The following is a 23,309-nucleotide window of genomic DNA, read 5'->3' as shown; positions in this document are numbered from 1 at the left end:
GGAGTGACCAGGGCGGTCCAGAGCCCAAAGGGGGCCAGGCGCCGGGGCGGTCGGCAGAGTGAAGCCCGAGACGGGGTCTCCCGGCCCGAGAGGTGCGTTGCAGGCAACGCCCGGCCTAGGGCTCTAAGCCCCTGGGGTGCTGGGCCCTCAGGTCCCCACCGATAACACGGACTTCACCACAGTTCCTACCTGGCAGGCCGGGCCGGGCGGATCTCTCTCGAGCTCCTAGGAAGGGAGGGCGGGGGCTTCGCTCAGGGAAATCTCCACTGTGGACAAAGAACGTCAGCTGCCGTATCAGTAGACAAAGGGTATTGCGGCCCCTGCAGCTGCCCCCACGGCGCCCCTGAGGGGACTCCGGGTGGGAAAGCATAGGACGCTGGCCCCAGAGAGCTGAGGTGCAGATCAAAGGGACGATTCCAGTGAGCCCCGACTCCCGTGCCTCACCACACATAGAGAAGCGCTACGTTCCTTAACTGGAGATGTCTGGTTTTCTTTCATGAACAGTCATCTTTTGATGTTCCGACTACCTGGTCTTTGTTGCAGAAACTCCTGCATATCCTGGCTCCCCCCTGACCTCTTCAGAGGGGTCCCTCCGAGCCTTCTGAGAGGCTGCGGCCCCGGCTCGAGTCCTCAGAAAGTCCACCCAATAAAACAATTCTCAATAGTATTTGTTGTGCGTTTTTTTGCAGTCGACACCAGCAGCCTGTCCTCCGCAGCCGGGCTGCTTTTCCCTTTTCCCTGGATGCACGCGCACCTTCTCCTGCCTCCAGATGTCTTATGACTGCTGACCAGCGCGTCCATCTCTGTCTATTAGACGGGAGCCCCTGGGAAGCACTTTGCAGGGACTCGGAGCTCTTGGCCTGAGAGCTGTTGAGATAGCTGCCCTCCCGGACCCCCGGGTGGCCTTGACAGATGGCCCGCTGGCCCCGGGTCCCCTCCTGACTTCCCACTTCTTTCCTCAGCATCCTCGAGTGCCAGGGCCTCCCCATCGTGAACGGGCAGTGTGACCCCTACGCCACGGTGACCCTGGCAGGACCATGCAGGCAAGTACAGCCTCGGCCGGGAGGGGGGCGAGGTCGGATTCCCCGCTCGGGAAAGCAGGTGAGCCAGACGAGGGTGTGCAATTCTAACTTCCTTTTGTTTCCTTTATTGCACTAGAGTTGCTTTGTAAAAAAGAGAACCTTTCTGATCTTCACGTTGGGTATCTTTGGCTCAGTAAAGGGCCCCGATTTGCATACCGTCTGGGGTTGGAGACAAACAGACACGCCCGTAGGCCACGGTGACGTGCGTGCTGGGTGGCCCAGCCTCAGCCAAGAGATTTGGCATCAACAGTGTTTGTTTTCCATCCTGATCTTCCCCCCTCGATTACAGGTCGGAAGCAAAGAAGACAAAAGTGAAAAAGAAGACCAACAACCCCCAGTTTGACGAAGTGTTTTACTTTGAGGTTGGTGTTTCAGTGGCACAAATGCAGTTGAAAAGCACACCCCAGGGTCTTTGGCAGAAAGACCCTCAGCCGCTTACTTCTGAGAGTTCTGGGGTGCTGTCCCCCCACGTGAAGACCCCGTCCTGCCCTGCAGCTCGAATTCCTAGGACCTGTCCTTCCTTCCTTGGGCAGAAAGGCTATTTGTTGCTTCCAGCATGACCCGGTTTTGAGTTGAATGCTGACAAATTAATACTTGCCAAATTATCAAGACATTGCTTTTTTTGGTTGTTTGGTTTGGTTGGTTTGGGGTTTCCTGGTTTTTGCCTGCCCCACCCAGTCTTCCCTGAGCAGTGGAGGGAGGCTTGTTTCACCAGAAGTAGTGAGGGTCTTGAGGCAGAAGAGGAAATGCATTCAGATGAGAGCCCCCGGCTGCCCCTCAGAACGTGAACCACCAGCAGGACGGCGGCTGGGGGCCGAGGCTGGAGCAGAACCGCCAGCCGCCGGCTCCGCGGCCTTGGCCCCGGGGACGCGCAGGTGGCCGTTCTTCCCCCACAAGGGCCACAGCACAGATGAGCACAAGGGGGCCTTGCTCCCAGTGCAGGGAGAGTGGGCAGCTAGGGGCAGCAGAGGCCTGACGGTCTCCCTCCGTCCCCCAGGTGACCAGGCCCTGCAGCTACAACCGCAAGTCCCACTTCGACTTCGAGGACGAGGACGTGGACAAGCTGGAAATCCGGTGAGCGGGAGGCGCTCGGGGTCGAGTTGCTGGCTCGGCGGGGCGGCCTGATTTCCTCTCTCCTGCTTGCTTTTTGCTTTGTCTTTAAACATTGGGGAATGGATAGAAAGGAACTTCAGTTTTCTGGATTATTTTAACGTGAGGCTGTTGGGTGATGGCGAAAGGGCAAAGGTGGTGTGTGTTCGCTTTGCAGTATCTTCCGCCGGGCTGAAGGGCGAAGGCTTCGAGCCCCTCTGCGTGTGCAAGGCCCGGCCTGGCCGTGGTCCCGCTGCTGCGGGGCCCCCGCTGTGCCAGGTCGCAGCGTCCGCTGGGGGATGCGCCAGCCCTCCTGCCACGCCGGCCGCAGCACCTCCCCCGTGTCAGGGGGCAGATCATAAGCCTGGGGCTGGGGTGACCGCATTAGGTCCAATGGGCCCCGCTCACGAGAACCGTGGGGATTCTCCAGATTTGACATCACTTAAAACCTGCTTTCCTGTGGGTCAGGGTTTCCCGAGGCGCCTGAGGTTCGGAAGCTCAGAGGGGCCAGAATCGGGTCCCTCCCGCGAGCCCGGCCTCGAGCAGTGACAGGCCATGGGGGTGAGGCTCCTGGCAGCCGGGCTTGTCCCTCCAAGGGCCTGAACTGCCCAACCTCACGCTCCAGCCGTGCTCAGTGTGGCCCTCAGGCCCCGTCCCGTCCTGCCCCGGGTTCTCTGGGGAGAGCTCGGGGGCGCAGGGACCCCGCCCCGCCTCGCCGCCCGGTAAAAGGTCCCGCACAACTGCTGTTTTCCAGGGTGGACCTCTGGAACGCCAGCAACCTGAAGTTTGGGGACGAGTTTCTGGGGGAACTGAGGGTCCCGCTGAAGGTGCTGCGGCAGTCCAGCCCCCACGAGGCCTGGTGAGGGCACCCGGGGCCCCGCAGCGGCCTCCGCACGGAAGGAGGCCGTGCCAGCCGTGCCCCACCACACTCAAAACCCTCGCGTGTCCCGGAGACCACCGTCCTGCGCCCCATCTCCCTCTCTCGTCTCCAGGGCACCTGGTTCCCTTTCACCAGGGCTTCCAGGTCACATCACGTGACAGGGAGCAGATGCCAGTCTCGGCCGCTCCGGCCCCAGACTGGCTTCACTCCCCACGTCCCCGCAACAGACGCTTGGGCGGGGGCAGGTGCACGCACCCCACGCCACACACCAGAGCCCTGCATGCCTGCAGACCTGGGTGGGTAAAATTTGGGTTGTGCCCTGGGGAAACTGGAATTCCTGATTCAGTGCCCCAGGCGACCCTGCTCGGCCAGCAGCCCGGCCTCGTAACGGGGCTGTGACGGGCGGCCCCCGGTGGCCAGTGCCTCAGCCCAGGGCGCGCCGCCCGGCACGTGCGCTCAGAGCAGCCGGGTGCCTGCAAGGCTGCCGGCTGGGCCGGGAGAGGTAGAGTGTCTGTCAGGAGGACCACTGGGTGCCCGTGTGCCCGGGGCCACCCGCCCTGCAGCACAAGCCCACCCCGCAGCGTGCACTTATGAGGATGATTCCACCCGGGCTCTGCTCAGGGCTGGCCGCTGTCGGGTGTCAGTCTTCAGGGGTAAATTGTTTTACTGCAGTTTCCTAAACTGCTCGTGACCCCTTCCCCGTCCTACCTGTTCCTCCCGCCCTCCCGCTTCCCCACCCCAGCGTCTGAGTCTGTGGCTCTGTTTGATCAGCACCAAGTACACAGTGTGGGGGATGCCCATGCGGATGCTGCGGGGGTGTCAGATGGGGGACGCCCCAGGTGCCCGGACCCTGCGGGAGGTATCAGGTGGGGGACCCCCCAGGTGCAGGGACCCTGCGGGGATATCAGGTGGGGGACCCCACAGGTGCCCGGACTCTGCGGGGGTGTCAGGTGGGGGCCACTGAGGCAGAGGGACCTAAGCGCAGTGTCCTGCAGCATCTCCCGAGTCCCCTTGCCTCAGACCCCGACACAGCCTGTGACGGGAGGACCACCCAGGCGGGGTCCCTGGGGGAGCTGCTGCGTCAGACGGCCTTGTCTGTCCATGTGTCCTGCACCAGGTACTTCCTTCAGCCCCGGGACAACGGCAGCAAGAGCCTGAAGCCGGAAGACCTGGGGTCCCTGCGTTTGAACGTGGTTTACACGGAAGACCACGTCTTCTCCTCCGACTACTACAGCCCCCTGCGGGACCTGCTTCTGCGGTCGGCGGACGTGGAGGTACCTGCGTGGCTCGCACACCGTAGCCCCCACCTTGGGCCTGCCGTGTATTCGGGACCATCTGGGTCTCCCTCTGCTGGGGATGGGAGCCCTCACGCCCCCCGCAGCGAGAGCCACAGGACCCGGCGTGGCCCACGCCTGGCGCTCTGTCTGACTGTGACCCCAGGGTCGTGGCCCTCTGCTCGCCGGCCCCGGTGCTGTGTGTGGTTGTGGGGGGAGGCGCAGACCCGCCGGGCGCACGCACAGCAGGGGGCTGGGCCCGGGGCTCACCTCCTTCACGCCCTGTCCCCCCAGCCCGTCTCGGCGTCCGCGGCCCACATCCTGGGCGAGGTCTGCAGGGAGAAGCAGGAGGCGGCCGTCCCGCTGGTGCGGCTCTTCCTGCACTACGGCCGGGTGGTGCCCTTCATCAGTGCCATCGCCAGCGCCGAGGTCCGGAGGACCCAGTGAGTGCCGAGCGCGCCCTGAGACCCTCCGGGGGTCCGGCCTGGTGAGGGGCTGGACGGGGGTCCGGGCGGCCAGAGGAAGCCACACGGGCCAGGGTTCCTTCAGAGACACACTTGCTCTTTTAAATGCGCCTTTTCTCCTGGGAACTGGGAGGCACGTGGCACGGAGCGGTGAGCGGGGCACCGGGTGCCTCGGGGGCGGCTCCATTCCTGAGGCTGGGCCGCGGGCCTTCCGGGGAGGTGGGTTCTGCTGGGAGTGGCCCCCTGGGACTGTTGGCTCAGAAGGATCCAGAGCGCGCCCCGCCGGAGGTGTCGTGAGGTTGGGCTCCGCCTCCCGTGCTGACCCCAGGCCCTGAGGAGCACAGGAGGCCCTCGAAGCGCAGGGTGGGGGGCGCACGGCTGCCGCGCCCCACGGACCCGGCGGTGGCCGCGGAGGGTTTGTTACACGGCAGGCAGGCCCAGGGCTCAGGCCCCCACTGCGAGGCATCGGTCAGGTGGCCTCCCCGCCCCCTGGATGCCTCCCTATCCGACACTGTTTTCCAGGGATCCCAATACCATCTTCCGAGGAAACTCGCTAACGTCCAAGTGCATTGACGAGACGATGAAGCTGGCGGGGATGCACTACCTGCACGTCACCCTGAAGCCCACCATAGAGGAGGTGAGGGGGGCGCTGCTGGCGGGCCAGAGTCCCGAGGGAAGGACAGGTGACACAGAGCCCGCAGCCCCGGGCCCTGCCTACGCCCAGAACGGTGGCTTCCACGTCAGCTTCTCCCCAGCTTCCCAAGGACACCTTCTCAGCATCCCAGAATCTTCCTTTTCTCAAATTAGAAAAATACTTAAGCAAGTCCATCATTCCACTAAGACAGAGAGACACACAGGAGAAAAACTGGTTCTTCCGAGGACGCCTCCTTCCCCAAATCCGCGAGGCCAGAGAGACAGCCCTGCTGCTGTTCCCCCCCACCCCAAACCCCTGCCCCGGGTCAGACACCCTGGGAGGAGCGACCCTCCATCTCTTACTGACCCCTTCCTGGCAGGGGGTGTTGCCCCCAGAACAGTTTCACCAAAAAAACGGGTCCTTTGCGGTCCCTGCGGTGCTTTGAGGGAATTGAGAATAGATTCTGGTTTGATCTGTGAGCCAGACCCTGAGAGCACTTTGAGGTAAAACGTTCATAAACTGGTGAAGCCTCATCCCGTGTCAGCCGCCGCGCCGCCGTCTCGAGAAGGACCGCCCCTCCTGGACCAGGCCCGCCTCGCCCGCCGTGACCCCGCCCACCTGGGCTCCGGGCTCGGCTCACGCGCTGCGTGTCCTCAACGCTCTCCGCAGATTTGCCAGAGTCACAAGTCCTGTGAGATCGACCCCGTGAGGCTGAAGGACGGTGAGAGCCTGGAGAGCAACACGGTGAGGCCCGGCTCGCCCTCCAGCGCCTTGGACGCTGCGACCCCCGGGATGGTGGGCGGTGGCAGGCGCCTGAGCTGCAGCGGCCTCAGGGGACCACCCCCCCGCCCCCGCGCCAGCCACCACCTCCCCTGCTCTGTGCCTGGCCTGCGCCTCCCCCCACCCATAACCGGGAGGCTCCCATGGGTTGGGGGCGTCTCCCTCAGCTCAGCAAACACGGGTCCCCAACCTGGGCCACCTCTGGCTGCTCCTGGAGCTCCGCCCCAATTTTTAAAACAGCCAAGTCCCTGTTTTCATCTTTCCGTGTGGTTTCTTCACGTGAATCATGCCAAGTCTTTGCCTCTAAAGAGCAGAGACCGGTCCTGGCATTCGGGAGGTCACATCGCTGCGGGCGCTGCCTCTAGGCTGTCGGTCGATGTGGGGGACACAGCGTGCTCCCTCCACCCGCATCCCTGGTTGGTTGCATGGGTCACTGTGATTGCAGCGCGTGGCTCCTGACCCGCGACAGGAAGTCTGTCTTTGCTGCTCTGGGGCCCCAGCCCCGCCCTCGCCCCTCCTGGCGGCCGTGGGGCACGGCAGCCCAGGGGAGTCCGGAGCAGACGGCCCTGAGCCCCACCTTTGCAGGAGAACCTGCGGCAGTACGTGGACCGCGTCTTCAGCGTCATCACCAAGTCGGGGGTGAGCTGCCCCACCGTCATGTGTGACATCTTCTTCTCCCTGCGAGAAGCGGCCGCCAAGCGCTTCCAAGGTGAGTGCTTGTGGCGCTCACACCATGGGGACGCCCACACCCCTCTCTGGACGAGGCCTCCAGGCAGAGAATGGACGTTCAGGGCCCTATAACGAGGGTTCTGACCCCGTAGCCAGTGGGCAGGGTCAGGCACGAGGGTGGGGGCTGCACGGCGGGCAGAGCCCCCCGCTCCTGTCTGCACTCGCCCCTGTGTGAGTTGGGCCCCAGCCCCACCCGGAGGCCACAGCCGAGCTTTGTCCCAGTGGTTCCCAGTTTCTTCCTGGCCCCCGGTTATTCCCTGCGGCTCCAGAAGCCCCGGTGAGTCGGCTGTCTCTGTGTCCTGGCCACAGATGACCTGGACGTGAGGTACACGGCCGTGAGCAGCTTCATCTTCCTGAGGTTCTTCGCTCCAGCCATCCTGTCCCCCAACCTCTTCCAGCTCACGCCCCACCACACAGTAAGTGAGCACCTGTCCTGTAAGCTAGTCAACCAGACCTCCTGATCATCCGGCCCCCTGGACCAGCAGGTGGCCTGGGCAGTTCCCGCGAGCCGAGCCGGGGAGGTGCAGAGGTAGCCCCTGGTGGTGACTGGGTCGTGAACGTGCCACATGCCCTTACGTCTTTGTCTCAGGAAGGTTTCAAGACGTTTTAATCAAAGTTGTGTTGTTAAAACCGCTGGATGGTGTGACCAGGGCTTCCTCTGGGGGCTTTTGTTTTGACGTTACCCCCTGCCCACACACAGGAAGATGGAGCGTGGATACTCAGTCATCATTCAGGCCACGTGGTCAGCAGATGGTTTTTGAGCTCCCACCGTGAGCAAGGCCCGAGGCCCGAGCCCTTGCAGAGAGCGTGCCAGGGGGCCACAGTGCTAGGTGGAAAGCCCAGGGTGATGGGCCCGTTCCTGGTTTTGCTGGTTTTAAATTAAGCCTGCGAACCGTGTGGAGGGTGAGAGGCCCCCAAGCTGGGTCCCCGGGAGACTCAGCCCCAGGGTCGCTGAGGGGATCCGATCCTTTGCTGGAAACGTGGGGTCTGGGGTCAGGGGTGGCCTGAGAGCCTGCATTTCAGCCTGCATTTCAGGGTTGGAGGGTCCACAGGGACCTCCGAATCCAGCGTTGGCGAGTTCATCTGCTCACTCACGGACGGCGCTCGCTCTGGGCAGCTTTTAGGGGTGTCGTTCGTTTTGTCGGCGGCAGTTCTGGGCTCATTCACGACTCATCTGTGAGACCGTCCCCTTCCTGTCTCTGGCAGGACCCGCAGACGTCGAGGACGCTGACGCTTGTCTCGAAGACCATTCAGACTCTCGGCAGCCTGTCCAAGTCCAAGTCTGTGAGTCGCTGACTTGAGTTCTCTTTTCAACACGAAGGAGGAAGGAGTAGTAGGACAGGAGCAGGCGCTGCCCAGAGTCTCCCCGCGAGGGGCCGTGAGGGCGCCCTGTGGGGGGACAGCCCGGCCGCACTGGGTGGAGGTGTCCCCTGTGGGCGGTGACCGTCCCCTGTGGGTGGTGACCATCCCCTGTGGGCAGAGATGTCCCCTGTGGGTGATGACCATCCCCTGTGGGCAGTGACCGTCCTGTGGGCAGAGATTTCCCCTGTGGGTGATGACCGTCCCCTGTGGGCAGAGATGTCCCCTGTGGGTGATGACCATCCCCTGTGGGCAGTGACTGTCCCGTGGGCAGAGATTTCCCCTGTGGGTGATGACCGTCCCCTGTGGGTGATGACCGTCCCAGTGGGCAGTGAATGTCCTCTGTGGGTGGAGATGTCCCCTGTGGTGAGTGACTGTCCCTGTGGGCAGTGACCGTCCCCTGTGGGTGGAGACGTCCCCTGTGGGCGGTGATGTCCCCTGAGGTCAGTGACCATCCCCTGTGCGTCCCCCATGGGCAGCTAACACTCCCGCTGCCATGTATGGATCTGCAAACCATGTCCCCTTGGCTGTAAGGACTGCCTAGCCCTGCCACACAGCCGGGCGTCCTCGGCCTGAGCACCTTAAGGAAGTCGGGGTGCTGCCTGGTGACCGAGGGCTCGTCTACATGGAGCCAGCGATAGCCCCCTCTTTCCCTGGGTCTGAGCTCGTTTTACCCCTTTTGGTGACAAATCTGCGTCTCCCCTTCATGGGGGCTTCCTGGAGACTGATGATGTGCCAGGGCCCCGAGCGTCCACCCCATGACAGCAGCAGCGGTGTGGGCTCCGGGTACCCCGCACACAGGCAGTGACGTGGCCTGTTCCTCAGGGACGGGCCTGTCAGGCTCTGTCTGGAAAGGGTTGAGCCATGACCTACAGGATCACCCCAGCCCTCCCCATTCTGTTCTTTGTGGAGCGGAGTGACCCAGGCTCTCAGCACTGCAGACAAGCAGCCCCCTGCAGGGCAAACGCTTGGCTTTCTCTGAATCCGAGGGACACGAAGCCATGCGCCCCATGCTCTCCTGCATCCGTCGACCCCAGCGTTTGTCGGCTGGAAGCCCAGATAAACAGGCACCTGCTGGGCTGAGGTCTGCACAGACTCGCTCGTTTTCACACCCAGGGTAGCAAAGTGCCCTCATGCGGACACAGGTCCCCCCGGGTCCCTCTTGCTGTTGCCCCAGCTCCTGGAGGTGAGGACCCCTCCCGTCCCAGCAACCGCGTCTGGGAGCCACGCGCCCGCGAAAGGTGTTGAGTCATGCACGACAAAGATCTCACCAAGGACCCCGTGTGGTTTGCTTTTTGAACACGGTTTGAGTGGAATCCACCCTGCAGAGTTTGGCAAGCCCCTCCCTGCGGCTGGGGTCGGGGTACTCGGCACCCCGGACAGCATCCACCCCTGTGTGTTTTGCTGTTCAGCACCCGTGGCCGCACTCTAGATCTTTCGGGTTCGGGCCAGGAGACCTTAGGCGTTCATTAAGTGACCTGTTTCATTTTAGGCCAGTTTTAAGGAATCCTACATGGCTGCATTCTATGAATTTTTCAACGAGCAGAAGTACGCTGATGCAGTGAAAAATGTAAGTATCGGCAGCGATTAACGCAGACTCACGGAAGCAGAGGCGGCTGACTCGGTGGGAGGGATCCAGACGGTCGTGGGTGGTTGAACTGAGCGGGGGTGCCCCGTGGGGGCAAAACCCGGGGGGCGGCCAGGGAGGGGAGCCAGGATGGCTTCCAGCTCCACGAGGGGAGCAGGTGGACCTCCAGGTGTTACCTGAGGCCTGGCAGCTTCTCCGGAGCAGTAACAGCCGTGGGTGCGGCCAGCCCTTCCCGGGAGGGGCCGGGGGTTCAGCTAGGGCTCGAAGTGTCTCAGTCTCAGCAGAGACAAGATCCCAGGGTCCTCTCAGAGGGACCCCCGCCCGACAGCTTGCTTCTCAGAGTCTCCTCTCTCCTCTGGTTCCAGAAGGAGATGCAGGGCACCCAGGCGCTGTTCCTACGAAGGTTCGCCTTTTAACCATCCGGTTTCTTTCCCACTTCAGTTCTTAGATTTGATCTCGTCCTCCGGGAGAAGAGACCCCAAGAGTGTGCAGCAGCCCATCCTGCTTAAGGAAGGGTAGGGCTGGCGGGAGAGAGGCAGGGTGGGGCTCCCAGGCTGGCTCGGCGCCAAGCGGGCATCCCTGCCCGCGGGGCCGGAGGGCGTCCAGACCCGTCTGGGGCCTTGGTCCGTCTGGGAGAGATGCCCCAGGGCTGCGCCATGGCGAGTTTTCACTCCTGTGCCTGTTTTCTGCTGAGGCTGCGAGTGGAGGGATGCCCATGTGGGAGCAGAGTTTGAAGGCGGAGGAGACTGAACGGCCCCCAGATAGTCAGAGGCTTCTGCCCGGGTGGCTCCCTCACCCGAGTCCAAGGCCCCCCTGCCCTCCGTCAACCCCTCGCTCAGAAGTGTCCCTCGTCAGGGCCTCAGAATACAGGACGTGGCAGAGAGCAGCTACCTCTCACCTCCTGTCTTTGCTTGCAGAGCACACCTGTGGGGCTGGGAGCCTGCCGCCGGCACTTTCTTTGGGAGCATCTCTTGTCCGTGTTTTCAGGGTGGGAGGTGAGGGGGGGTGCCCTTTGTTGAAGCTTAGATAGACCCACGGTCATCACCAACTCGTAACTTGAAGTTGACACCAGCACAGGAGCCAAACTTTTCAAAAGTAGAGACCTTTGCCTTTTGATTTTTAAATCCTGTCACTTGGAAATAAAATTATAAGATGCTGAAATCCCACAGTCTGCTTCGAGTATCCCAGGTACGGCAGTGGCGACCTGTTGTGATTCTGCAGGCTTTGATTTTGTGACTTGGGCTGCCGGAGCTGGCGGGCAGGGGGGCCATGCGCCCAGCCCTAAGCTGCTCACCCACCAGCCTGTGCCGTTCACGACAGGTTCATGATTAAGAGGGCACAGGGGCGAAAACGCTTTGGGATGAAGAATTTTAAGAAAAGATGGTTTCGCCTGACAAACCATGAATTTACCTACCAGAAAAGCAAAGGTAACAAGAATAGTTCGCTTTTTATTCGTTCTCACGTATTGCATCCCGAGAGACCAGAGCCTTGTCTCGGCCCCTGTGGCGGCACCGGTCGCTTTTCTGGGGCGGGCGGGTCCTTACCCGGGAAGGGGGCACCGAGAGGGTGGCCTGGGCATCGTGGGGAGCAGCGTCGGCACCTCCGGGGTGGGTGTGGGGAGCAGGGTCTCGGGGTGGACGCTCTTGTCCTGTGTGGGTGGCTATGATCTAGATCACAGTATGTTCCCATAGAAACGGGTTGGCTTCTCAGGACCCGGGTCCTGTTGGGGGTGAGCGCGTGAGGCCGGCGTCCCCTGCCTTCGAGGGGAGACCGGCCCCTCCTGGCGGCTCACAGGCACACTCTGCCACAGGGGACCCGCCTCTCTACAGCATCCCCATTGAGAACATCCTGGCCGTGGAGCCGCTGGAAGAGGAGTCCTTCAAGATGAAGAACGTGAGTCCTACCACCCCGTCCCCACTCGACCTCGCTGCCGCCCCGCGTCCTGCACCTGCTCCCAGACCCTTGTGAGCCGGCAGCCACAGGTGCTGCCACGGGGCAGAGAGCCCGACCCTGCCTGCTGGGTCGGCAGGACCCGCGGGGCTTCTCTAAGACTTTTGATTTAGATTGAGTCTTGCATCTACAAGCCCCAAATATGGAGCAAGGGCTGCAGCCCCTCACCGCGAGTGGTTGGTCGTTTGCACTTGTCCTGTTTGCTGAGTTGAGTCCCCGGCCTCCTCCCATCTCTCTCCGTGTAGATGTGCATATGTCTTCTGAACCATGTGTATCTTCAGTGTATTTCTTAAAAACAAGGACATCCTTTATATAACTCTGTGCAGCTGCCAGAATCAGGACACCCAACCCGCACGCAGCGTTACTACTGAGCCACCATCCAGCTGTCCAGTGACATTCTCTAAGCCGTTGTTTGTCCCAGGCCAACACCTGGTACTTGGTTCTCTGCTGTCTCCTTAATCTGGGACATTCCTCAGCCTTTCTCTGTGCTTTGTGGCCTCGGCATTTTTGAAGCGGAAAGGCCAGTGTTTGGAGACGGCCCTTGGTTTGGGTGTGTCAGGGGGTCAGTGTGGCAGCTTCATGTGATGCATTTTGTAGGGACTCCCTCGGATGTGGCACAAGCGCTGGTGACTTGTATCAGGGACCCGTGGCCCAGGGTGAGTCAGGGACATGTGGCCTGGGGTCTGTCGGGGACATGTGGCCCAGGGTGAGTCAGGGACATGTGGCCTGGGGTCTGTCGGGGACATGTGACCCAGGGTGAGTCAGGGACATGTGGCCCGGGGTCGGCCGGGGGCCCATGGCCGGGGGCCGGTCGGGGACATGTGGCCCCACTGGATGCATCAGCTCTGCCCCGTCTTTCTCGGCCACACGCTTTTTGCCTCTCTTGTCCCTTCGCTGCATCTTGTCGCTTCCTCCTGCCGAGAGCCTTTCTCTCTCCCTGGTGTTTTTTGGTCTGTGAGGCCCCGCAGGGCCCCGTTTCATTCAGGGAGGAGCCCCTCGTTGGTGAGACCACGTGGGTGCTCACGTGGCCCGGATCTGGCTGTGGGAATGGCATGGTTTTTGCTGCCCCTGTAGCTCCCCCCTCCAGGCACACGCCGTCCACGCAGTCGGGCCCCACAGAGGTGTCCGCGTCTGCAGGAGCCCACGCGTGGCCTGACCGGCAGGAATGAGCAGCTGCCAATCGGCTTGGTCATTTCAAAGTCAGACTTTGGGCGGAGGCTCTGGGGGACCCTCCCATCAGGTCCACCTCTGCTGACCGTCCAGATGCTTGCAGACAGCTTGGGGAACCCCTGCTTTGCGTTCACTTCCCGACACTGTGGGCACCATGGTGGAGGGGGGCTGGGGGGACGGTGCCTGAGTTCTCGTCGCCGAGCACCTCCAAACACTGCTGCCCACCCCCCGCCGTCACCGCCGTGTCCCCTCCTGTCCCCTGCGAGGGGGAGCACGGGGTTCCCACCGGGTGGCAGGACGACTCTGCTCTCCAAGGGGTGGTCTCTTGGGGAAGTCCCCTGCAGCCTCGCGTGGCCACTGGGGGGCGATGGCCTTGCGTCCCACCTCCCCAGGCCGCCAGCCCGGAGCCGATCTGAGGGCTTTTCTGGGTTGTCTGTTTTCATTAGAAAATCTGCAGGCTTAGGTCCTGTTTCTCCCAAGTCTGTTCCCATTTCTCTTTCTCTGTTCCTAATTTTCTAAATATTTTTTATATTTTTCAGTTTCGTTAGATATATTTTGTATAAGTCGCGTGCAGTCTTTTCTGAAGGAAGGTGGGGCTGTACGTAATAACTAAGAGTTAAAACTTCAAATCCTCCAGATTATTCCCGAGTCTTCCAGCTTTAAAGAGACACAACCTGTGACTGGGGCCAAGGGTGACTGGCGGCATGGGCTCCACACCCAGGGTCCGTGGGCGGAGCCATGGGTCTGATGCCGGCCCCACGGCCTCAGAGGGTTAGGACGCTTGCTGGACGGACGGTTGGAGACGGCAGCTGCGCTCGCCCCGCGCTGGCTCCCAACCTGCGCTGGCTCCCGACCTTGGCTCCTGGTCCCGCCCCAGGACAATTTGAGGCCACGTTTTGGGCCGGCAGATGGCCCCGTGGCAGGTGTGGGTGGGTTTCCGGACCTGAGGGAGGTTAGCACCCTTGTCCTGCCCCCTTGGTGGGCCGCGTCCTGACGCATGTGTCTGCACAGCACCCCCCACCCCTTCCCCAGATGGGGCTGGGGACGCTGTGCTCTCAGCCGGTGGCGTTCCCGACGACCACAGAGGGACAGAGTGTGGAAAATACCCTAGAAGCCGCCATGAGCTGCTCCGTCCCGTCAGGGTTACAGTGCTTCCCTCATTTCAGGATCCTTTTCTCATCGGCCTGTGTTTTCGCGCTGCCGTCCCCAGAGGCGGCTTCCACGCACTAACTGCCAGGCCAATGTCCTCTTCCATTTGTGAGACGTCTTCGAAGGCCTGTGCTGTGCCGGGCCCTGGGGGAGGGGCCAGCCTGTGAGGACGATCAGAGCAGCGTGCTCCCTCCAGGGCCTCCCCTCCGTCGGGGATCACAGCCACGTACAAATCGTGCAGTCTGAGGCCTGTGCGACGGTGCATGTGTGGGTAGGGCGGGGCTTGGGGGAGCCTTGGCTATTCACTCAGGAACTTGGACCCAGACCCCTCCCAGAATCCTTCGAATGCTGTTCCTCCTCCCGGGCACACCGCCCCACCTTGCAAAAGGCCACCGTGGACTTGGACGTCCCGACTCCTGGCCTCCCACATGCCCTCTGACAAGTCCAGCCTGACAGCCTCCCAGGGCTCAGGGCTGCGGGCCTGCGTCTGCTGGGAGCACCTGACCCCCAGGGCCTTTGCACCTACTGTCCCCTGCTGCCTGCTTTACCTCCCTGCTTTCCCCACTGAGCTTAATTAACTCTGGGTCGCCCGTCTGATCACAACTGGAGGATCGTTTATCTCGAGGGCTCTCTCCTGACCCTCCCTTTGGCCTCCTCCCTCACACAGCCCCTGTGCTTTGTGTTCACTCTTGTCTTTCTTGCTGGCTGGGAGCTCACGAGAGCAGAAACTATGTCTGGGCCACTGTGTCCCCAGAACCTAGGACAGTGCCTGGTACTCAGGAATGTTTGTTGAGTGAATAATAAACAGGAAAGGCAGTGGAGGCTCCGAGAAGCCTCACGGGGGAAGTAACATCTGCCTGGAAGGAGGAGGAGGGGTCCCTGGAGTGGTCAGGCTGGGGGGGGGTACATTTCAGATGGACAACAGCACATGCAAAGGCCCCGAGGCAAGTCTGGGGATGCGGACGGGAGAGTGGGCAGGGTGTGCTATGGCGTCTTGTACAAAGCCCATCCCGCCCAAAGAAGGAGGAGGCCCAGAGGAGCCAACGCGTCTGTGTGACAGCCACGTCCCACTTCAGGTGTCCTGGGGGAGGCAGATGGTACAGTGCCTTTGCTTTTCCAGGGGGACCCCAAGACCCCCGAAAGGCAGTGCCCTGGCCCGGGTGACCAGGGCTGACCCAGCCGAGCCACGCAGCCTCCTGTGTCCCCGCTTTGCTCCCACTTGGCCCCAGGCTGGTTGGCGTGGACAAGAGTGGCCCTCGCAGTTCAGGCAGGAGGCCCTGCCATGGGGCCCCCTGAGCCCGCTCTTGCCCCTCAGATGTTCCAGGTCATCCAGCCCGAGCGGGCATTGTACATCCAGGCCAACAACTGCGTGGAGGCCAAGGCCTGGATCGACATCCTCACCAAGGTGAGCCAGTGCAACCAGAAGCGCCTGGCTGTCTACCACCCGTCCGCCTACCTGAACGGCCACTGGCTGTGCTGCAGGGCCTCCTCAGACACGGCCGCCGGCTGCTCCCCCTGCACCAGGTAGGCTGTGACTGGCACCCCAGCCCCGGGCGGGGATAAGTGCGGGGCTGGGTCCCCCGTCTTTAGTGACCTTTAGATAACCAGCGCCACAACTGACTCCTCCCCCCCTCCGCCTCTCGCGGTGTCTGGGCAGCGGCCTCCCAGCAAACATCCAGCTGGACATCGACGGGGACCGAGAGACTGAGCGCATCTACTCTCTCTTCAGCTCGTACATGAGCAAACTCGAGAAGATGCAAGGTGAGGCGGGGCGGACGGGGGTGAGCCCTGGGGGCCGCCAAGGGCTGCGCGCGGTGTCGTCATTTATAGCGCTGATGGGGAAAACGTTTCTGCGGGTTGAGTGGCTATCTGGGGGGCAGCTACTTTGATAACAGGTTCCATGGGTCATTTTAAGATGGCAGTTAGCTTGCAACCTCTGAGCTGCCAGATTCTTGAGAAGATCCTATGTCTTAATAACCTCCCACGCCTCCAAGCAAGGAGTTTCATTCTTCTGTGTTTTCCGGAGGGACGTGTGCACGTGTGTGTGTGTGGACCCGTGTGTGAGTGCGCGTGTGTCTGTGCCTGCCCAGCAGCTCCAGGCGTATCTGTGCAACTTTGTTTTCCTGCATTTCGTTGCTCTCCATGCCCTGCAGAATGAAGCAGTGCAGGTGGGGCAAGTCAGGAGACCAGGGGGGCGCTTGGGCTGTAGCAGGAGAGGCAGATGCAAGACGAGCTGGGGGGCGGTGAGCTGCTTGACCCTGCACTGGGGCTGGCGCCTCTCAGAGCTGCTGTTAGAGATTCTGTGCTGGGCCCTGTAGCCCCCTCAGAAGGTGCCTGGAAACAAGCCTGTTGGACTCTTTTCCTTTTCGTCTCCTGGTCAGTTGTGGGCCACAGCCTGGAGGGCACTTTAGCCATGCCTTGGTGAGCATGCAGCTGCCCGCCCATGTTCTCCAGACCCCCCACCTCCCTCTCTGCCCCAGCACCACACGGCAGACCCCTGTGCCTTTGCCCCTGATGCGCCCCTCGTCTGGCTAACACCGTGTGTCCTGTGGGGGTCCCTCCTGAGCTTACCCTGCCCCCGCGCGGACAGCCTGTGCTGATCTCTGTCATTACGATGATACCCTCTCAGATCTGTTCACCAGCGCCACACATGACCTTGAGAGGAGAGGCTGGTGTCATTCATCCCGGTGCCTGGCACACAGGAGGGACTCAGTACCTGTTTGCTGGATGCGTGGATGGATGGGTGGATGGGTGGGTGGATGGACAGTCAAATGGAAAGGGGTCTTGAACACCCAGCCTCCCTCCCAGGATAGCAGTGATCTTGACAACAAGGGTTCACGGAAGGTCAGCAGGATTGGAGACCTTACCGCTCAGTTCAGGGAGGCACCAAAGCGCTGAGTCACTTTCCACAGTCTTCAGGCCTCTGCCTGGAACCTCAGGGCTTTCTTGAGGCGGATACTGTGCTGTCAGGGGCTCTCGTCTCCTTGAGACCCTCGTTTATGTCGGCCAAACTGCCCTGAGCACTCAGCCCGTGGGCTGACGACATACCAAGGCCTCTCCTCCGGGCACAGCAGCCTTTCCGTGCTTGGAGACGGCTGTGTTCCAGTCGCCTCTGAGTCTGTCCCCCCACCTCCCTCACGGCAGGGACACCCACTCAGTGTCCCCCTGAAGTTTAGTGCCCAGTGCTTCAGGTGGCGCAGGGCCAGTGCAGGGCTGGGTGGGATCGTGTGCTGAAGGGCTGCCGTGGGGCCTGGGCTGCTGGACCGAGATCACGTGGCCAAGGTCCTGGTGATGGCGGCCGGCCACCCCGTCTGTGCCCTGGAAGGCAGCCTGCACCCACACCTTCCCACAGGCATGATCAGGGGGCCTGGGAAGGTCTCGGGGTGACTTTCACAGACACGGAGCCGTGCTGCACGCGTGACCGTTAAATCAGCATGAAGCCTTTTCACCCTCCCACCGCGGCTCAGCCAGCACCTCGGTGCAGCTCATCAGCTAAGGGCCACCGTCTGCCCTTAGCAGGGACCAAGACGCACTTTTAGTCTTGCCCTTCCCATCTCAGGGCACGGACATTGGGCTCACTGTCAGGGCCTCTGTGTCCTGTGTCACCCGGCCATTGGGTGTCCTCCCGACTTTGATATCTGCCCCCCAGTGTCGCCGGCAGGGGCCACGCTCGCTGTCCTCCAGTCCTTGGGACGCGGCTTGTCGGTCAGCAAGTCCGCCTTTGGACTGTCCCGCGTCTGCCCTGTGCTCTTCCTCGTTCCCAGGGCTGTTTTAGAAACGTGTACCCGCCGCCAGCTGGCACCAGCACGCGCTCCAGCGTTGCCCAGGCTTGGTTTGGGGAACCCCGTTAACGAGGAGCAGAGGGTGAGCTTGCCGCCCGGCCCCGTGGATGCTCCGGGTCTGTTTTGGGTCCAGGCACGAACCTTGCGTCTGACGTTGGGCCCAGAATTAAAACCTGCTCCCCAGCCTGGTCCTGGGACCTCCTCCCAGGCCTGTCCCGGCTCCCGCCCCCGCGGCCACGCTCCTTAGCACCCTAGCATGGGATTGCCCACGATGCACAGGCCTCAGGGCATCCGCTGCAAGACCAACTGGGCACACGGCCCCCTCCTCTGAGAAACGGCAGCGACGGGCCCCACCCGCCAGGCTGGCCCAGGGGCCGCGTGGAACAACCCCTGTGAAGCGGTTCACGCAGCCCCTGAGCTGAGGCGGCCGGGCGTCCCTGCCTGTGTCCCGACCCCGCCACTGCCCGTCCCCCCGCATGGGATCGCGGTCCTTCGGTGATTCCCGTTCTGCTTCTCAGCTGCCCTGTTTCCCAGAAGGGTTCACTGAGGCTCGGGAGCTTGAAGGACTTGCTCAAGGCCAAGCAGTTACAGCCAGAGGGGATTTGGGGAGGACATGCAGGCAGCCGGGCTCCAGGGGCGTCACCGGTGTGGCTCACCCTCGCCCTGGGTGCTCCCGCCCCGGTCTCTGTGCCTTTATCCCTCGCGTGTGGAGCCCTTATCTTTCTCACGTCATGTTCCCATTTCCTTGAAATTTTGAATCTTCCCAGGTTCCCTTTGCACAGACTTGTGATTTTTCAGTAAGAATTACGAGGTTTCCGTTGAGTTGGAAGTGAAGGCAGTAGAGCTTCCTGTGACGGTGACTCAGCAGCACGTCACAGGCCGTGCTGAAGGGGCCTGTGCCAGCTCACCTGGGCCGGGCGCCTGGTCTCTCTGTGGCCCTGGAGCGCAGGACTCAGCTCGGGTGTTTGTAGGCAGGTGAGGGGCCCGAAGGCCACAGCGTGGTCTTCAGCAGGAGTGAGGTGGTCGGATGAGAAAGGTATCTGTTGAGCAGGTGGGGCGATGGAGGCCCTCAGAAGCTGCTAGCACAGACTGGCCGACAGGTGACGGCTGAGAGGATGGCTTCTTGTCCACCCTGCGCCCTGCAGGTCCCTGCCGTGGCGCGTCCTCGTAAATGTGGGGTGGAGCCCGGCACACCTTTCTAGGGTGGGGCTTCTCAAACGCATCTCCCCAGACTGACCCTGGGTGACCCCACCGGTCCTTGAACCAGCCTGGCTCAGGCTCCAGGAGCAACCGTCTGGGATCCTGGGCCAGGCTGCACAGAGCCCGGTCACCCTGGAGAGGGGTTGGGCCCTGGTGCTCAGCCTTGAACCCTCGGGGCTGCGGTTCCGGCGCTGCAGGCTTCTCCGGGGTTCAGGGTTGGCCCCACTCTTAGCGGCTCCTGTTTCGTGTGCGTTTGCGTGAGCGGTCGGCCCTTCCCCGTGTGCTCGGAGGGCAGCCTGTCCGCTCGCCCCAAACTGACCTCGGCCCCTGCCCCCGACGCTGCAGAGGCCTGTGGGAGCAGGTCTGTGTACGATGGCCCAGAGCGGGAGGAGTACTCCACGTTCGTCATCGACGACCCCCAGGAGACCTACAAGACGCTGAAGCAGGTCATCGCCGGGGTCGGGGCCCTGGAGCTGGAGCACGCCCAGCACAGAAGGGACAAGTTCAAGAGGACCAAGTACGGGAGCCAGTGAGTCCGGGGTCTTGGAGGCATGGGGAGCCGGGGAGGGGCCGCCTCGGGCCGCCTGCCTGTGGGGCGCGGCGGGCCCCCTGTCTGGCTTCACCCCCAGCGCCCTCTGCACCGGGTCCCCGGAGGCGCCTCCTGCCCCCGCCTCGCGACCCATGTGCTTCTGAAATTAGGCTTCCATCGTGGGCCAGCGGCCCTGCCCCTGGGAAGCACCTTTTGCCTCTCCGGGCTGGCTCTGGACCCCGGCACCCCCCCCACACACACCGTGTCCTGGGAGGGAGGGGTCGGCCGCAGAGGGGCAGGCGCAGCCGGGCCACCCGCGCTCTGTGCCAGGGGCTGCAGCTCCAGCTCTGGGCAGGCAACCAGGCGGCGCTCTCCTCCTGCTCGAAGCGTGTGGGTGACGAGAGCCTATGAGCACTTGGAGCCCATGGACCCGCGGCAGAGCCCGCCCCAACACCTGAGGCAGGAGCCCTGCGTGGGCCCAGCCCCCTCCCTGCTGGCTGCTTCCTTCCGGGGAAGACGTGGCTTGGGTCTGGGAAGGGAAGGGGGGCTCTGGGAGAGACCCTGACTCTGGCCAGGCTGCGAGGGTGCCCAGCACCTCTGGGGACGCTGACCATGCCTGCTGCCGGCTCCACAGACGTTCACATCACATTCTAGACCCTTTAACACCCTCTGTCAGATCCCACGTCGACCGTCTAAAAATGCCTTTTCTTAAACACGGCAGAGCCCGTGACTCACGGCTGCGCCAGCATCTGTCAGCTAACAGGGCACAGCGCCACGTGCTCACTGCAGGAGGCCATGGTCTCCCCACGCATGAACACATGTGCCCTGCACGTTGAGACCGGGGTCACGGGCTGTGCTTCCGCAGGCAGTTTTGGGCTAACTTCTTCCTTTGCTAGTCCATACTTCTCACATTTATTACGATGAACACGCATCACAAGCAAAGGTAGGAAAAGGTGATGACAACAACATACACATGAAAGGATGCTCAGCATCACTAATCATTAAAGAAACGTAAATCAAAACTACAGTGAGATATCACCTCACACTGGCCAGAATGGCCATCATCAAAAAATCTACAAACAATACATGCTGGAGAGGGTGTGGAGAAAAGGGAACCCTCCTGCACTGTTGGTGGGAATGTAAATTGATACAGCCACTATGGAGAACAGTATGGAGGTTCCTTAAAAAACTAAAAATAGAACTACCATACGACCCAGCAATCCCACTACTGGGCATATACCCTGAGAAGACCATAATTCAAAAAGAGTCATGTACCACAGTGTTCATTGCAGCTCTATTTACGATAGCCAGGACATGGAAGCAACCTAGGTGTCCATCGACAGATGAATGGGTAAAGAAGATGTGGCACATATATACATTGGAATATTACTCAGCCATAAAAAGAAACAAAACTGAGTTATTTGTAGTGAGATGGATGGACCTAGAGTCTTTCATACAGAGTGAAGTACGTCAGAAAGAGAAAAACAATACTGTATGCTAACACATATACATGGAATCTAAAAAAAAAAAAACAAAAAACGGTTCTAAAGAACCTAGGGGCAGGAGAGGAATAAAGACGCAGACGTGGAGAATGGACTTGAGGACACGGGGAGGGGAAAGGGTAAGCTGGGACGAAGTGAGAGAGTGGCGTGGACATATACACACTCCCAAATGTAACATCGATAGCTAGTGGGAAGCAGCCGCATAGCACAGGGAGATCAGCTCGGTGCTTTGTGACCACCTAGAGGGGTGGGATAGGGAGGGTGGGAGGGAGGGAGACGCAAGAGGGATGGGCTATGGGGATATATGTATACATACAGCTGATTCACTTTGTTATACAGCAGCAACTAACACACCATTGTAAAGCAGTTCTACCCCAATAAAAATAAAATAAAAATAAAAAAACAGGCGATGGCAGTTCAGAGGCGCACCAGCCACAGGGCGGCGCACGCTCACGTTGCTCTCCCTACACCCCCGCAGGGAGCACCCCATCGGAGACAAGAGCTTCCAAAGCTACATCAGGCAGCAGTCTGAGACCCCCGCCCATTCCATGTGAAGCCCGCGGGACCCCCTGTCCCAGGATGGTGCCCTGTGCTGCGCCGGGTGAGCCCATGTCCAGGAAGGAGAGAACACCAGACCAGAGGGCAGCTCCTCAGCTTGCAAGCCGACAGGGGTCGAGCTTGTGAACTTCTGAGGCTCCCGGGCCACTTCTGGGTGGCTGTGCACTTGACCACGCCAGTGGCAGGCAACCTGAGCTGGCATGTCGGGAACAAGGTGCCAGCGATACCGCGGCCTGCAGAGCGGGTACCCTGTGCTGCGTGCACGTTGGTCTCCACTGGGCTGTGGCGCCCGCACCGTGGAGCCTTCCGGCACTAACGTTCTGCTTCGACTCAGCGGGGATGTTGTGAGCGTTATTCTTTTCCTGTGAGCCAGCCGTGGGCGGCCACCAGCACGAGGCCTCCTGGTTTCAGCTTTTGACGTTTGTATCTGTCCTGGCCAGAGGGTCGGGACCGCACGGAGATCCCAGTTTGAGGATGCCCTCGCTCTCTGGGGACATGGGGTCCTTTTGCAGAGAGATTTCCTAGGGGTCCCAGCCTTCATTCCCGAGGTGGGAGCCCCCCTGCCTGCTGCTGATACGCGTCCACGCAGCCGCCACATCAAGCAAAGTTGTGTTGTTTGCTGTCAGTGGGGCTAAAAGTAGAATCCACGTTTGCCACCCTGGTGGGAGTTTGGGGAAGGTTGTAAAAATAGAAATGTGCATTATTTTCAAGCTGTTTTTCTTAGTGTTTTTAAAGGACTGTTTTTAACTAGCTCTTTGATATAAAGTAACTCAGAACATCCAGGCCTGTATGTGCCTCCATAGGACAGAAAAGGGAGTGGTTGTGTCTCATGGCAGCCAAGTAAAGGTCCCCGAGAGAAAACAGGGAGGGAGGCAGGGAGAAACCTGGGCCCGTACTGGGAGGCTCGGGAGTGGACACCGGGCCAGGGGCAGTGCTCGCTGTCTCTGAGGCCCTGGGGGCTGCCAGGGCTGCTGTGCTTTGGGGGTTGGGGGTCCTGACGAGCTTCTGCTGACTCCCCCGAAAGCCTCGGCTGCAGCCTGGCTTTGGAAAGGCCCTTTCAGACCCATAGGACCAGGTGCCACGTGCCTGTCTGTTCAGACTCGAGATCTAGATGGCAGATAGTAACATTGCCTGTTGTCACAAAAATGGTGGAGGAAAATGTTGCAAAAAAAAAAAGCTCCATATACGCAGCTATTAGGCTGCTCCAAACTGCAGTTTTTAATATGGATTTGTAATTTAATGTTTCTGTTTATAAGATACTAATGATTTGTGATGTATTTTACTGGCCAATTAAAACAGACCTTTTATTCTTTCTGAGACTGGCTTGGTTTCACATGAGCATCCACTGATACTGCACACGTGGAGATGGGGGGATGTGGTGGAGTGGGGCAGGAGGGAGCTGGACGACATACCTGTGATGACAGGTGAGGTCCCCCTGATGACTGGTGGGGTCCCTCTGATGACAGGTGAGGTGCCTTGACAACAAATGTGGTCCCTCTGATGATAGAGGGTGTCCCCCTGATGATAGGACAGGTCTCCCTTACAACAAGTGTGATCCCCCTGATGACAGGTGAGGTCCCCTTAGCAACA

At 61.0% G+C, this 23,309-nt stretch overlaps 1 protein-coding gene across 3 annotated transcripts in view; it reads left to right on the top strand.

Moving 5' to 3' along the window:
• RASA3 (RAS p21 protein activator 3) overlaps positions 1 to 23,036 on the top strand; it is an 89,641-nt gene extending 66,605 nt beyond the window's left edge. Inside the window, exons 6-24 of one of the 3 annotated variants that reach the window (XM_060079560.1) lie at positions 963 to 1,043; positions 1,372 to 1,444; positions 2,080 to 2,156; positions 2,926 to 3,030; positions 4,169 to 4,325; positions 4,620 to 4,768; positions 5,312 to 5,426; positions 6,093 to 6,167; positions 6,789 to 6,912; positions 7,242 to 7,348; positions 8,139 to 8,216; positions 9,784 to 9,861; positions 10,321 to 10,394; positions 11,200 to 11,306; positions 11,690 to 11,772; positions 15,464 to 15,672; positions 15,806 to 15,909; positions 19,476 to 19,647; positions 21,640 to 21,808. In XM_060079560.1, coding sequence (XP_059935543.1) covers positions 963 to 1,043; positions 1,372 to 1,444; positions 2,080 to 2,156; positions 2,926 to 3,030; positions 4,169 to 4,325; positions 4,620 to 4,768; positions 5,312 to 5,426; positions 6,093 to 6,167; positions 6,789 to 6,912; positions 7,242 to 7,348; positions 8,139 to 8,216; positions 9,784 to 9,861; positions 10,321 to 10,394; positions 11,200 to 11,306; positions 11,690 to 11,772; positions 15,464 to 15,672; positions 15,806 to 15,909; positions 19,476 to 19,647; positions 21,640 to 21,715 — 2,044 coding nt within the window. In that variant the 3' untranslated portion in view covers positions 21,716 to 21,808. Of the gene's footprint in view, positions 1 to 962; positions 1,044 to 1,371; positions 1,445 to 2,079; positions 2,157 to 2,925; positions 3,031 to 4,168; positions 4,326 to 4,619; positions 4,769 to 5,311; positions 5,427 to 6,092; positions 6,168 to 6,788; positions 6,913 to 7,241; positions 7,349 to 8,138; positions 8,217 to 9,783; positions 9,862 to 10,320; positions 10,395 to 11,199; positions 11,307 to 11,689; positions 11,773 to 15,463; positions 15,673 to 15,805; positions 15,910 to 19,475; positions 19,660 to 21,639 lie in introns of all 3 variants that reach the window. The other 2 variants (XM_060079559.1, XM_060079561.1) reach the window with 2 other exon arrangements.
• The last annotated feature ends 273 nt before the right edge of the window (positions 23,037 to 23,309 follow it).

Source organism: Mesoplodon densirostris, chromosome 17, assembly GCF_025265405.1.
Source record: "Mesoplodon densirostris isolate mMesDen1 chromosome 17, mMesDen1 primary haplotype, whole genome shotgun sequence".
NCBI lineage: Eukaryota > Metazoa > Chordata > Mammalia > Artiodactyla > Ziphiidae > Mesoplodon > Mesoplodon densirostris.
This window is presented reverse-complemented; position numbering and strand designations above follow the sequence as displayed.